A 15,058-nucleotide genomic window follows, 5' to 3' on the forward strand; every position below is an offset into this window, starting at 1 on the left:
CCGCACGGTACGGCACGATCCCTCCTCTCGTCACGCAGCCACGTCCATCAGTTAAACGCCCGACACCGTCAGGGCGCCTCCTTCCTGTCCTCGCCTGCTTCCACGTCCCTCTCGTAGACACCTCCTTCCTCCTGTCCCCTACCCCGCGCCCCTGGGCAGAGGCCATCCCTCCCGGACGGCCTCTGTAGGAAAGCGAGCCCACCTGGCCCTCCCTCCGCCTGACCCCCACAGGAGTACAACCTTGCCCAAAAACAATGCATGCTTTACTAATAATTTTCTCTTCCACCCCCTTTCTGCCTCTAGAAAACCTTCCACTCAGCCTTTTGGTGCTCCTTCCGTTGCTGGGTGGGATGTGCCTGATTCGTGACTCATTGAATAAAGGGTCCCGTCCTAGCCCGGGGCCCTGGCCCTTGGTTCCCTGGCAGAGTCCCCCCGCCCCGTGGGAACACCCCAGCTGCACCCACGAGCCTGTTCCCACGCGCACGTGCCGTCAGAGCGTGGCGTTATGCGGGGTCACTAGGGAGCGGGGCAAGGGCCACGAAGCCCCGTGAGCGAATCCCCAGGGACGACCCCTCAGCATTCACCTGTGCTCCCCTCTCCGGCTCCCCTGCGCGGGTGGGAGCGTGTGCATTTTGGCTTTTGTTTTCAACCCCTCCTGTGACAGTGCCACACACGGCTTTCTGACACCGGGGTGAAAATCACAGAACGTACAGTGAGCCATTGCACACATGCACTATCTAGTTCTGGACATTTTCATACCCCCCTGAAAGGAACCCCATGCCCTCTGAGCAATGACTCCCCACTTCCCTCCTCCAGGAACAGCTTCTTTAGCGCTTCTCATCCTTAGACATCCCAGAGGTCAAGCCCCAGAACACGGTCTGCAGGGCTCCCGTCCTCCGTCAGAATGGGCGGCATCTTTAGACCCCCCATGCGGGGAGGGAGTGGGGCCAGGCCGAAACCCCACAAACCAAGCTCGGCCACCAGGGCCAGGTCTCCCGCTACTGAGACTTTCCAGACATGCAACTGAACTTACGCTCTTTTGCTCAGTGTGGCTGGTGCTTCCCTGGGAGGGACAGGACCCCGCAGGCCCCTTCTCTGCCGTTTTCACTGGTACCCCTTTACCATTCTTGGGGTTTTCTTCTTTTCTCTTTTTGTTTATTTAGTTATGTGATTGGATCGCAAGAATTTTCCCCACGGCTTCCATCTTTGAGAAAATAACAGTCGGAGGCCACAATGCATTCCGGCCTAGGGACGACCCAGGGGGCCCTGCCCAGGGTGGGGGGAATCTCAAGAGGGTTCCAGCCTTTGGGCCACAGAAAATGGGGCTGTGATTAAATCCTCTCTGAAACCTTCAGATGCCTTCCTGGGGTCATTTCTCATAATGAAAGCAGAGAAGAAGAGCACCTGCCTCGCTGGGGTCCCACCAGACGACCCGCAGCTGCACGGAGAGCTCGGCCCCAAATGCTGACTTTACATCCATTCTTTAATTTTATAAGTTTCACATAAAAGCCCGGAGTTCTTTTTATTTTCCAGGTTTGAGTTCAGAGGTGGGAGCTTTATAAATGTATAGACCATTTAGAGACTATAATCTACCATTGACCCACTTTTTCCTACTGGGTTGTTTACTGTTTTCTTCTTGATTTCTAAGAGCTTTTGACATATTGAGGAACCTCACTCTACATTAAAAGTACTTTTATGTAAATAAAAATATTCTATGTTTTTCCTAGATTGTTTGCCCTTCATTTGTGCTTATCATATTCTATGACATTTTTAATTTTAAGTCAAAGACACTGATCTCTTGTTTGTAGTCTTTTCCCTTGCTTTAATTCCCGAAACTCTTTCCCCGTTCAGAGAGCAGACACATATTTATACATCCCCCATCCCAGTTCTTGCACATGCTAGGTTCTGACTCAGGGATGTCTCTTCTAGTACAGCGATCGCCCCCAGAATTCACTGTGTCACTGACTATGGCTTTGTAACTCGTCTCTGTTTGATTTCATGCAGTAAGTCCCACTCAGACTTTTCTTTTTCTTTTCTTTTTCATGGTATTCTTGCTTATTCTTGCCCGTTTTTTAAAAAAGCCTTAAACTCACTCTGGTTACTTCAAGGTGAAAAAAGAAAACCCAGTCCTGCTGGGCTCAGAGTCGGGTCCACTCGCGGTGCCACGTGCCCTCCTGTGGGTGTGCACCCCCCGGCGCCCGCTCCCAGAGTTCACCTGAACCTTCACTGTCCCACGTCCTGCTCGGGACAGCGACGCCCCAAGGGCAAGGACACACACTCACACACACACTCAATCACACTCACACCCCTACACACCACTCACACCTCTCACACACACACAGTCCACTCACTCACACCCCACGCACACTCACATGCATACCACACACATACACCCTCACACGCACCGCAATCACACCAGCTGCTCCCGCACACATATCTACACCCCACACCGCACACCCCACTCACACACATACCACATACACACCCCACGCTCCCACCACACGTGCGTACCCCCACCATACTCATCCACACCACCCGCTAACACGCCCACACCACACATACCCAACAGCACACACACATCGCACACTAACAACAACCTCACCCGGCCTCACACACTAACGTACACCACGCACCCAGACTCCTGCGCCTCCACTTCACCCACACAACACAAATCCTACACTCACGCTCACGAACACTACACACTAACACACACACATCCCCCGCTCTCACCTCACATCACACCCGCCACACCTCGCACACCCCCCGCACCGCCGCACCCCTCCGCGCACCCCGCACGGCGCCCCCACTAACCACGATGCTGCCGGCGGCGCGTCTGCCCCGCTGGCCTGACACTGCAAGGAACAACTGAGAGGAGACGGGACACCGGCCCCAACCCCGACACGGAAGGACAGCATCGGGCCCCTGTGTCCAGCGGGAGCCTCAGGCTGCTGGGTCCGCACAGGCCGCCGAGCTGCAGCACGGGACCGTCTGCCGCGTCGCGGTCCCCAACCTGCCCCTGAACCTGTCCCCGCGCTCCCGGCAAGCCTTGCCCAGGGCCCCCGTCTGCTCGCGCACTTGCAAGACCCACTCGGGGCCTGGTGTTGGCGGGCGACCCCGGACTGCTGAGCCCCGGCCCCCCACCCCCACTCGAGGCGAGGAGTGTGTGGTGAGCAGGCGACCTTCCTAAGCGGCGACCCTGCCTCTGTGCCTTCCACACACCTCAACGCCAGCCCGGTCAAGGCAAAGAGGTCCCAAGAGGGGGCACAGCGGGGCAGCAGCTCAGGCTTCCAGACCCAGCCGGGCCTGGCGGGGGAGCAGGAACCCAGAGCCCGCGGCCGACCAGCCGCAGAGACGGGGCTGCCCTTGCTGCTGCCCCGCGTGCAGCCATCGGGGGCGGGGGGGGCCGCACAATAAGGATGGGGGGCCCCTTGTTCCGCCACGGTGAGACCATAGCAGCGGCAGCTTCTGGGCCCAGAAGGGGGGAAATGGGCCATCACTGCTCCTCACAGACACCCCCCGCCCCCCACCCCCACCTCCCACCCCCCGCCCCCATCCCCGCCGCCAGGGCCCAGGACTACTCACTCTGCCCACTCCTGGGCCAGCCAAGGAGACACTGGAAGCAGGCTCGTCCTGATCCTCCCGCAGGAGGTGACTTGAGTCCGGGGACAAGAAAGGGCCACCGTCCTCCCTCAGCTCCTGTCCCCACTCCATCTCTGCCTCGGGGTCCGACGTCACCTCGGGGCCACCGTCCTCCCGCAGCTCCTGCTCACACTCCATTTTCTCCTCCGGGGCCGGCACCGCCTCAGGGTGGTTGTTCTCAGAATCTGCAAAGGTCCACACATGTGAGTGGACAAGGAAAGTCCCCGAGGAAAGTCCCGGAGGAAAGTCCCATGAGGACACTGGCCAGATCAGCCCTCTCCGCCAACACGCACTTTCCCTCGGTACAGTTTCTGCTCTTGGCTGGGCATGACGGACCCAGGACCCCGGCTCCAGCCCCAAGGAAGCGGCCGAATCCCCGGGACAGCACGTGCAGTCTGACCGCCCAGCTCTTCCTGGCGTCGGCATCAGCAGAGTGGCCCAGCCCTGGGTCTAAACCAGAACGAGCCGCTCCCCTCCCTGCCCAGGGGGCCTCTTCCTCTCTTCTCAGGGACAGCCCACCCCACTCCCAGCCCCTCTCACTGGGGCTCCTGGCCGGACCCAGAGTCTCCCAGCGCCTCCCTGGCCCCTGCCCTCACTGACCCCAGTGCCCCAGCTGCTTTGCTCTCAGAGCGGCTCCTGTTTACAGCCGCCATCGCCAGAGGGGGCCCCTCCCGAACGGAGCCCTTCAGGGACCCTATTTTCAAAGCTGGGTCCCCATGCCACCTCCCCCACCCCACTCCAGATGGCTTTCTACTTGGAACCTTCCTTCAGCCTGGCCTCCAAAGCCCAGGCCTGCTGGGCCCTTCCTCTTCCTTCTCCTAGGCCCTGTCTTAGGCCCAACCTCCCCTCTGTAAATTCTGGAGGTTCTCTGTAAATTCTCTGGCATGTGGAACTTGGCCCTCAGAAGTCATCCTTTGGGGGACTGTGACAAGACTCAGAACTAATAACAACTACATTAAATGGCTAAATACACATACTCAGAACTTTGAGTTGCCCCAAGATGGGCCACTTTGTCATGAAGACTATTTTGAGCTGGAAAAACTCAGGAAGAAATTCTGGCCTTCCCCTAACTGCCTACAAGAATTGAGAAGGAAGGGGCGCCTGGGGGGCTCAGTGGGTTAAAGCCGCTGCCTTCGGCTCAGGTCATGATCTCAGGGTCCTGGGGTCGAGCCCCGCGTCGGGCCCCCTGCTCAGCGGGGAGCCTGCTTCCCTCTCTCTCTCCGCCTGCCTCTCTTGTTATCTCTGTCTGTCAAATAAATAAAATCTTAAAAAAAAAAAAACAAAGAATGGAGAAGGAAGAACTGGGAGCCGCCACACGTAACTGCATTAAGCTATGAACTAGGGATGGCGGGATGGCGGGCCAGGAGGAACTTAGCAAGGCCTGCTGGACCAGAGTCTTCTTGTCCCATAGTGTCCTGATGGCGCAGCAAACATCTGTTCACCTCTGACTCCTTCCCATCTCCCTGAGGCCTGCTGTCTTCCCTTTGGTGTCCCAGACCCCTGCCCCTCCCTTCTCCTGAGTTCGGGGTGACAGAGACACCTTTCACTTACCTTTGCAATCTCTCATCGTAAAGAAATTAAATCTGATTTTTCTCCTGTCAATCTGTCTCACGTCGATTGATTTCTCAGACCAGCCAGAAGCATTTTGAAGGGTAGAGAAAAATTCTTCCTCCCCCACAATATGATGGCTGAAGAACCAAAGCAGCAAGGATATCATCACACACAACGCCCGGGACCACTCTCCTTTGATGATAAACTGTGAGCATTTTGGCCTCTACCTGCCTCTTGGTGGTGCGATCCCTGATTAGCCTGATCCAATCAGAACCTGGCATGTCCCCTGGCCCCGGTGACGGGCAGGATGCAGCCGGCCTCCAGGGCTGGTGACTGGGGTTTCAGACACACAGTGACTCCCTCTCTGGTCAGACAGACAGATCCCAGGCACTGGAGCTGGTGAGCCCGTCTGCCTTCATGAACACAGCCAGCCTGAGGACAAAGCAGGGGACCAGAGAAAGACGCAGAGACAGAGGAACTCGGGACAGAGAGCGAGCCCTGTGGAAACCCAAGCCCCTGGCTCTGGAGCAGAGTGTCCGGGCAGTGCATTCCTCCAGCGGACGAAGCAGGGGGCTGCGGTTCTGGTCCTCTCCGATTAAACAGCCTCGACGCCGATGAAGAATCAGTAAGAACTGTTGTAAAAAATGAGCTTCCCAAGAGGAAAACAAGAGGTGGCTCAAAAAGACCCTCAAAAACATTCTTGACTCTCTATTGATCAAGGAAGTGAGCAAGGAATCCACGAGATGCCGTGTGCCCCCACCCACCTGGCACGAACCAGCAAGATGTGCAGCGCCCAGTGCTACAGAGGACGCGGGTGGACGAGAAACCTCGAAACCCATAGGCCAGAGGGGCCAGAAGCCTCATGCTTATAAACACACGAGGCCGTCCTCCAGACAGACTGTTCCGGGGGCAAGATCCGCCTCGCCATGTCCCTTATGACAAATGGTGGAACAAGGCAAGTGCCCAGTGACGTGGGGAACAAAGGCAGAAGGAAAATAAATTTCTTTACAGAAGAAAATTAAATTTCCTTCCTACCTACAGCCCACTGACAAGTCCTTGAAACAGGCAGAGTGACCTTCCTCTAGGGACTCAGCTGCCTCGATGTTGATGCTCTGCTAAGGGCCAAAGGCAGTCCTAGCCCGACCCCCAGGATCCTGTCAGTCGACTTTAAAATATAAATATTTCTCTGGTGGCACCTGAATAACTCAGACGGTTCTAAGCATCCAACTCTTCATTTGGGCGCGGGTCATGCCGTCAGGCCCCATGCTGGGCGCGGGGCAGGAGTAAGTCTCTCTCCTTCTCCCTCTGCCCCTCCCCTCTCTAAAATACATACATACATACGTGAAATCTTCAAAAATTTATAAAAATAAATAAAAAATAAATGAAAATTCCTTTGGAAGCTCCCTTGATCTTTATCCCGCCGATATACATCTGAAGGTTCTCATGACTCAGGTTTTGCTAGACGGTAGTAAATGACCTTTTCCCAACACCAGCTGGCCCCTCAAGGCCCTGCAAATCTTGCTTCCAAAATTCCTCAGAGACTCACGATCTCCCTCTCACCCCACCAACTTGAGAGCACAGCATGAGGCACAGCTCACGACCCCAGCACAGCTCTTTCTGCCTACGGGTCCTGTCCCCGTGCTTTAATAAAACCACCTTTTTGCACCAAACACATCTCAAGAATTCTTTCTTGGCTCTCGGCTCCAGACCCAGTACCCTACCAAGCCTCACCTGTGTTCCCAAAATACATCAGCATGACCCACCAGCTTACAGAAACACATATGCATACGCACGTTTCCACACAGAGGAAACATCCAGAAGGGGACACACCAAACACTTAATAAGGTTGGTTAACAGGCCATGCAGAGGGCCAGGGCTGGGAGGAGGTCAGGCCTCAAGGCTTGTGTGCCCTCCTACAATGGGAAGGTCTTCATGACTAGAGGAACAAAGGCAAAAGAAATGTACATAAAATTGAATTTCCTTAGGACCTTCAGCCCTATTGACAAACACTCCAGGTGGGCAGAATACAACATTCCTCCAGGAAGTCCCGGTCTCCCAAGATAATGCCTTGCTAGAGGAAATGCTAGCCAGGCCTCCTGGATCCTGGGAGTCTCTGAGGCAGGAAAATCTTTCTGGAAACTTTGCTTTGTCCTTACCTCCCCCAACTCTAAAGTATCGAATCTCTCCGCAGCTCTCCACAGTCCACAGTCCGGGGGCAGCTCTCTCTCCCCACAGGTCCTGCCCCTGTGTTATAATAAAACCACCCTTTTTATACCAAGAATGTTTGAAGACTTCTTTCTGGACCGATTGCTCCCCAGCACCACTTCCAATCACCCCCGTTCTCACCAGCACGTGTTACTTCCAGCTGGATTCAGGAATAGCAAACCTGCCGCGGCATTTAGTAGGCGCTCTGCGTGTGAACCCGCCAAGTACCTACCGCCAGTCAACGGGGGAGATGCTTTCCTGGTAGACACAAATATGGAAGTGCCTGCCCACGGGTCCTGTCCCCGTGCTTTAATAAACTACCATTTTGCACCAAAGATGTCTCAAGAATTCTTTCTTGGTCATCGGCTCCGGACCTCAGCCCACCAAACCTCACCTAGGTTCTAGAACTTCATCAGAAGGATAATTGGGGAGCAGGGCTTGAACCCAGGCGTTGGGCTGCCTCCCACAGTTTCACAGAAGCCACAACAGGCCCTGGGGACAGCTGTCGGGGTCCTGGTCCTTGCCCATAGGATATTTTGGCTGAATCGGAACAAATTCCTGTCCCCTAGCCCCGAAGCATGTATGCACGCTGGGATGCCTGCAAGTGAGCAGACCTGGGGGTATCCAGAGAGCCAATGGGTCTGAGCTCCCCTTCAGGTCCCCAAATCAGGTCAATGGCTGATTAGCACAGGAATGAGGGGAGAGAGCAGGGACCTCACCGACAACCCCAAATCACTTCTATAAAACGTCACCGAAAATTAACAGTCAGCCACGCGGACTCCGACACCCAGGCTTCCGAGGAGAGCCCCAGCAGCAGGCCTAGGTCTGCAGCGCATGCACCCCTGGGAGGGCCGCCAGCTAGCCCGGGGCCCCCCTGCCATCCGGGCCCAGCCCTCGGCTGGAAAACAGGGGCCGCAGCCCTGCAGGTCCTCAAGGCTAAAGCGAGCACGCACGCCTCCCACTCTCACCGAGGTCCCTAGGGCGGTCACATTCCCAGAGACAGAGGAGACGGTGGGGGACAGCGGCTGTGGGCGGCATCAGTGTTTACTGCAGATAGATGTTCAGTTTGGGAAGACGGAAGGTTCTGGAGGGGATGGTGAGGAAGGCCGCAGGACAACAGGAATGGGCCTCAGGCCGCCGAACAGCGACACACCGCGAAAGCGGTAAATTTCACGTTATAAATGTTTTACCACGATCGACATCATAAAACCAGGGCACTGAGCAGTACGACCTGGTGTGCCTGCCCCACCCGGCCGGAGTCCGCTCACTGAGCACAAACCCACGGCCTGTGCCGGTGGCCGTGGAGTCGAGGTGCCCACACCAGCTCCACAGGCACGAACAGGCAGGATGGCTCTGACCCCGGCCAGGGACCCTCCAGGGCTGCCCCAAACCTCCCCCGGCCTGCCCCCCCCCCCACCTGTACCTCTCCTGCCTCTGAGCTGCCCCGGGGCCCCCAGCCCTACCCTGGACACGAACAGGGTTTCAGGTTCTCCTCTTTCTCCCTTATAAAAACATCAAGGAAACTGGGACATAGCAGAAAATGAGAAAGTGACGACGCTGGCCGGAACTTCCTCTCCTGATAACAGGCTTCTAGCACTCAAGAAAGAGTCCGACGGGGGTCCCCCGGGGAACCTGACCTTCCCCCCTGGCCCTACCCTCCACCGTCGGACTTGATGAGGGAGCAGGAGGCTGGCGGAGGACAAAGCAAGAGCTGGCACCTTGCACCCCCTCTCCACCCGCTCCCCTGGTGTGTGACATTCCTCAGGCACCCCTGGCTGCCCTAAAAGAAAAACAAACCGTTAACTTGCAGAGATCACAATCGTGCAAGGCAGGAGTCTCGCTTGGTTTGCAAATGTCCTAGAGATTTACAGTAAAGCAGCTGTCTTATCAATAGCCCAATTTCCAGAGACAAATAACTCAGTTCCTCAAGCCCTAATGTCGCCCTCCCCTCCATAAACACTGAAGGAGGCGGCGGCAGAAGGAAATGTAAATAAAGTTAAATTTCTTCTAAACCTAAATCTCCCTAACAAGGACGCTTGATAGGAGGAACGTGACATTCCACCAGGAGACTCCGATTGTCTTCATGCTAGTGCTTCGTTACAGGGAAAAACGGTCTTGGCCGGACAATAACCAGACCTTCACTATCCTGACAGTCTCTTTACCCCGATAGCCCTTCTGAACACCCCTTTGTCCTCACCTACCAAATTCCTGGGTATATAATCAGCCCCTCCTCAGGATAGCGGGGCAGCATCTCTGTCTGCCCACGGGTCCTGTCCCTGTGCTTTAATAAACTACCTTTTTGCACCAGAGACGTCTTAAGAATTCTTTCTTAGCTGTCGGCTCTGGACCTCACCCCACCGAACCTCACTTAGATTCTAGAACTTCCTCAGACTGGCCCAACATGACTCTGGGCAACGTCGGCCCCACTCTGCCCAGGATGGGCTGGGACTCTCCACACACCCCATTTCCGCTCCTTTATGTGGTCGCTGCCCGGCCCCCAGCCTCCGCGACCCAGGCCTGCAGCCACAGGAGGTGCGAGGCAGAAAGACATGGTAGAGGGAACAGGACTTCCCTAGAACTGTGGCCGCCCGACAAGGAGGCCGGGATGAAGCTCCTCCAGGAGCTCTCAGGGGTCGTCCTGTTACGGTCTTGCCAGAGCCCCAAACTACCTTAGCTCAACAACGGGCAGACCTCCGGGTTCCTCTAAGCCTTTAACATAAGAAAATCCTTTGGGAAACTTCCTCTGTCTCTACCCATCCGTCCTCTGCTCAAAAGAACACACTCGTGGCTCTCCAGGCCCCGTGTAGCTCTCCCTGCACATCACGCACCGGCTCTGTCCCCGGCTTTCAGAAAACCACTTGGTTTTGCCCTGGAAAGGCCGGAAGAATGCTTTCTCAGCCTTGCACTCCCGAATTGAGCTTCAGATCCCAGCAGGAACAGCAGCGGCACCAGCCTCTCTGGGCCCCCGCGCCAGCTCTGGGAGGGGCCGACAGGAAGAAGAGCTCCTCCGCCCCGCACTGCCCCAGCTTCGTTTCGGTTTCCCTTCCTGTAAGCAGAAGCTTGGCCGAGAATGGGGGTGGGGGCGCTGTGCGGGGCAAGGGCACTGGGGGAGACCGCCATGGCTCCTGAGACCCCTGGCCCTTGGGGATCCCTTGGAGCCCCATCCCGTGCGCCCCGCTCCCACCAGCAGCAGGGGAGGCCCCGACGTGAGAAGCCAGCACTCCCGGCGGCTCTCCCGTCCGGCAGCATGCGGGTATCTCAGAGGTGGTGGGGGTGGGGGAGAAGGTGCACCTGAGCCTCCCTCCCTACCCGCCAAGGTCGGCGGGGCCCTGGGGCCCTGGACGGTGACCGCTGGCCTGCTGCCAGGACAGGAAGACTTCATGGCATCCTGTAAAAGCACCACACGCCCAGGCTGCCACACATGCCCAGGCTGGCGCGCAGACCTTCCGTTCCCAGTTCTGTCATGACATCTGGGCCACCCTCAGCAGTGCTCCGAGACACCCCCCCCCCCACAAAACCAAAGGAAGGCAGAGACCACAGAGAAGAGCGAGTGTTTTCCCAAAGAGGTAGGTTTCCATGAGACAGGAGGGGATGGACCCAGACTCCAGAGAAGGCCCTCAGGGTCCTCTGGCTGCCTGTCTGGGGTCCCCCTGCTTTACCTGGTCACAGTCGTTCATGTCCACCCTGGAGGCCCACACTCAACCCCTGCCTCACCCCTGACCCCCATACAGGCCAGGGCCCAGGGGTGCCCAGGTGGTGGCACTTCAGAGCAGACGGAGGGGCCACCAGCACCCCAACCCCCCCTTCCCTCAGAGGCCACAAGCCCACGGCTTCCTCCCAGGACTCGAGCTCTGCAGAGCCACCTGCCTGGGCTCAAATCCTGCGTCTGCCAATTGCTAGCTGTGGGACTGCAGACAGTTTCCTTAACCCCCCTGTGCCTCACTCCTGGCATCTGTAAAATGGGAATCTATGATGTCTCCTCCCTCAAGACTCTGCACAATGTCAGGCTCACTGACATTTCACCAACTGCTCTGATTTGGGCTTTTTTACTCTCTGGGGTCCCAAAGACCCCCTCACAAGGTCTCCCACTCAGGCGGATGTTCTAGTGACCAGGGGTGTGGAGCCCGAGCAGGTGGAAAATTCTGCCTGGACCCACCAAGAGCTCAGCTAGGCCACGGTCCCATATCCAGACAGCCAGGAGCCAATGAGGACAGTGGACACGGAGCCGATGCAAGATCGACTGCATGATCAAGTCCCCTGTGTTCCAAAGGAAAAGACAGACTCCCTAGGTCGGACTGTAGCCGGAGCTCCTCCCTAAAGCGGCAGCAGCTGAAGAAAGTCAAACAAAACCTGACAGCAGAACCAGCCGTCTCTTCGCACCTCTTACAGTCCAGTAAAAACATCTGGGATGTAAGTGTTTCGTACACACGCAGCAGAGACGAGAGTACCGAACCAGGGCCTCCCCTTCACACACAGGGCACCCTCGCGGATCACCCCGGGGTCAGCACGCAAGAAGGGCTGGGACAGGCAGCATTTACGGACTCTCGCGCACACGCACACAAACGCACACAAACACGATCTTCTACAAGCCTTTCTTTGCTGGGTCCGGAAATTATTAGTCAAGCACCTACTCTGTGCCAGGCGCCGTGCCAGGGACTTGGAATAAAGCAGCTAACAAGAGAACAAAGGTCTTGTCTGAAGCCGTGCGTAGAACGGCAAACGGCCCAAGCAAGCGGGAGTGGGAGTGGGGGGGCCCGGCAGGTGCTGTTCTCACTGGGGGTGTTCAGAGTGGGCCTCCAGGTGGGAGGGCCTAGGAGCAAAGACAGAAAGGAGGTGAGGGGGTGATGGTGCTGTCCTCAGAGGAAAGGTATATTCCAAGCTGAGGGAACAGGCAGTGCAAAGGTCCTGGGTTCAAGAACACCCAGGAAAGTAAGGAACGCAGCCTGAGGTCCTGGACACCCAGAGTTAAGGACTGACCTGAGCTGGCAGGTGACATGCTTCTTCAGACACTGACCTGCCCCCCATCACCAGAGAGGGTCCTGTCGAGGCTGTGGGGGCCCTGCACCCCATCACACCACCTGGGATACCACTTCCCTGCAGCATCCTCTGCAATCCAGAAATGCCTCAGCTCAGCCCGACACTGCCCGGTCCCAAGGAGGAGGAGAACCATTAGGTGCTCTCCAGGAAATGAAATTGAAAGTTTTTAAAAAGCAACAAGAGCTCCCAGTAAAGAACCTGCTGAAACTGTTCTTGTAACAGAAGTGCTTCTAGTAAGAGTCCCTCAGGCACAGAAGACCTCCAACTACTTGCCGGAGCTGCCCACTGGCCAGTTTCCATTTCGGCGAGGGGAAGCGGGGCTGGGCTGCTGCCTACCCCACCGCCCCCAATCAGCCCTTACCTGGTGCGGGGGCTACAGGAGACAGCTTCTGTCCACACTGGCTGCAGAACTTGGGGGCTTTGTCTTCGGGGACATAGCCGCATGAGAGACACTCCATTCCTCCGGGGGGTGAGTCTGCTCCAGGCAGGCTCGCTCCTGCAGGTCTGGAAGAAAAAGGGTCCCCAGGCAGCTGACTATATACTGAGCCGCCTGTCACGTGACCTGTTCTGCTTCAGTTTCATTTCCTGGGAAAGGGAAATTACAGTGCCCAGAAGCTCCCCCACTGAATCGAAAACCTAGTGCTAGCACTTCCTCACCTGCTGCACTCACAGCCCTGAACCCGCATCCGGTAGCCGCCCCTCCTGACCCCATACCCGCCCCTCCTGACCCCGGGCATCTCCACCCTCCCCCACCTCCTCCCCCACGAGGAGCTCCGGCAGGTTTTTCTTCCTGCCCCCCCCTTCCCCCCACCTCCCAACCCTCCCGCCCCACCCCCCCACCCCCCCACCCCCACCCCACCCCCACCCCCCCCCCCGCCAGAGTCACCCCTGGGGCGGGTGTCTCAGTCCCTCTGTGAGTCTAAAACTGTTCCCACTGGCTGGGCCTGGGGGCTGGGACAACTGAGAACTAGGTGTTGGGGGAGGGGGCACTGTTCCAGCCGAGACACAGCCCTCGCAGAACCCTGAGATCAGACACCGTGTGAGAGGGCCCGCTGGGTGCTGGACGAGGGGCAGACAGAAGCACCTGTGCACAGGTGCCGTGGGGACTGGGTGGGGCAGAAAGCACTTCAGAGATGCCAGAGGGCCCCGAGGGGCCCGCCTGTGCGCTGGGGCAGCTCAGGGCGAACAGGGCCAGTGGTCAGGCTAGCAGGCTGCCCGCCCTGCCTCCCCCAGACTTGGCTCGCGGTCCACTAGCTAGTGAGCTCTTGGGGGCAGGGAGCGCTAGACGGTGTGGGCCAGGTTCCCCGGCTCAACCTGTCCCCTCCAAGCCTCGGCCGCCACCCGGCCCCTCATCCCTGCCTGGCCTGGGGCGCGACCACCGCCCGGGTCCGGCCTCTCCACGATTTCAGTGCCGGCGGGGCCTCCACCCCTCTGCTGCCCTCCGCAAGGCTCTGCTTCCCCGCGCACCAGAAGAGCCACCACAGGGCTCAGAAGTCCCTGAAGGGCCCTTCTGTTTCCCGCCCCCACCCGGGGCCTGAGGCGTAGGAGAACCCGGGCTCTAGCCACTCAGCCTCCGACGTCCCCAGCTTCAGGAGCGCGCTGGACTCAACGCCCATGCCCCCCCCCCCCGCCCCGACCGCGCCCGCCGGCGGGGCCGGGTCACGTGGGGGCCGGGAGCCGGGGTCGGGGTGGGGGGCTGGTCGAGGGCAGCCGGCTCCCCATCTCCGCCTTCTCCGGCCTCCCCGCCGCCACCTGGGGGCCCTTAAGGCCGTCGCGGCATTGGTGCCCACCGTGGCCTGGAGACCCCGGCGGCGGGCAGCGCTGGGAACGCGAAGGACGCTGCGCTCGGGCGGCCACGGGGCGGAGATGCTGCGCTCCGGGGAGCTACTGGGGACGCAGGCAGGGGCGCCCCCGGCAACCCCAGGCAGCGAAGGGCTCCGCGCCAGCCCCGGGGCTCCTCCGCGCACGCCGCGCGCCCACCGGCTGCCGGGGGCTGGGGTCCGCAGGGAGCGGGGAGGGGAGGCGCGCGGCGGGGCCCCAGGCGAAACCGAAACCGGGCGCCGCGGGAAAAGGCCGCCGGGAGGGGACGGCCCGCAGCACGCAGGCGCCCCGACCCAGACCCAAGGACCCCGCGGCCCGCCCGCGCCCCCACGCACCCCCCCCCCGCACCTCCCGCGCACCCGCGCCGCCCCAGCGTGCAAGCCTCCGCGGAGGCCCAGTTTCGTTTCTCTGGTCCGGGTCCCGCCCCTGCGGGCAGGGAGAGTTCGGGCGGGTGCGGCCACAATGCCCTCTCCTGGCGCCCCCCGGTGGACAAGGGGGAGGCGCTGCCTGTCGCTGCCCTCGGGGCAGGGCGCAGGGGAGCACAGATTCTGGACCCGCAGGGGTCTGCCCCCGGGTGTCCCCCAGCAGCCTCCGCCCCACCCCCACCCCCCCAGTCCCACCCGGAGCCCAGCACCCTGGACAGCGCCCACCTCCCTGGAGAACCAGCAGCCGGCCAGCGAGGGGCAGAGGACGCTAGGCCAGACACTCGGGTGCAAAGTATAGCTCACCAGCTCCATTGCATCAGGGCGTTGCACAGATTTAGTGACCTCAGTGGCCGATGGTCGTAGAGGGTTTCCAGCCCGCG

The 15,058-nt window shown here is 58.9% G+C and overlaps 1 protein-coding gene across 7 annotated transcripts in view; it reads right to left on the bottom strand.

The window, feature by feature from the left end:
* Positions 1-14,241, bottom strand: part of RNF213 (ring finger protein 213) — a 103,533-nt gene extending 89,292 nt beyond the window's left edge. For 5 of the 7 annotated variants that reach the window (XR_006608300.1, XM_045085742.1, XM_045085741.1 and 2 more), the window contains exons 1-3: positions 13,090-13,133; positions 12,794-12,936; positions 3,583-3,824 (exon numbers count right to left, since the gene is read on the bottom strand). Coding sequence is in view for 6 of the 7 variants with exons in the window: in XM_045085742.1 (XP_044941677.1) it covers positions 3,583-3,824; positions 12,794-12,936; positions 13,090-13,118 (414 nt within the window). In the remaining variant the exon portion in view is untranslated. Of the gene's footprint in view, positions 1-3,582; positions 3,825-5,190; positions 6,211-12,793; positions 12,937-13,089; positions 13,134-14,222 lie in introns of those variants that run through there. The other 2 variants (XM_045085744.1, XM_045085743.1) reach the window with 2 other exon arrangements.
* Positions 14,242-15,058: the final 817 nt, after the last annotated feature.

Source organism: Mustela putorius, unplaced genomic scaffold (genome assembly GCF_011764305.1).
Source record: "Mustela putorius furo isolate JIRA1106 unplaced genomic scaffold, ASM1176430v1.1 tig00000873_pilon_pilon_pilon, whole genome shotgun sequence".
Classification (NCBI taxonomy): domain Eukaryota; kingdom Metazoa; phylum Chordata; class Mammalia; order Carnivora; family Mustelidae; genus Mustela; species Mustela putorius.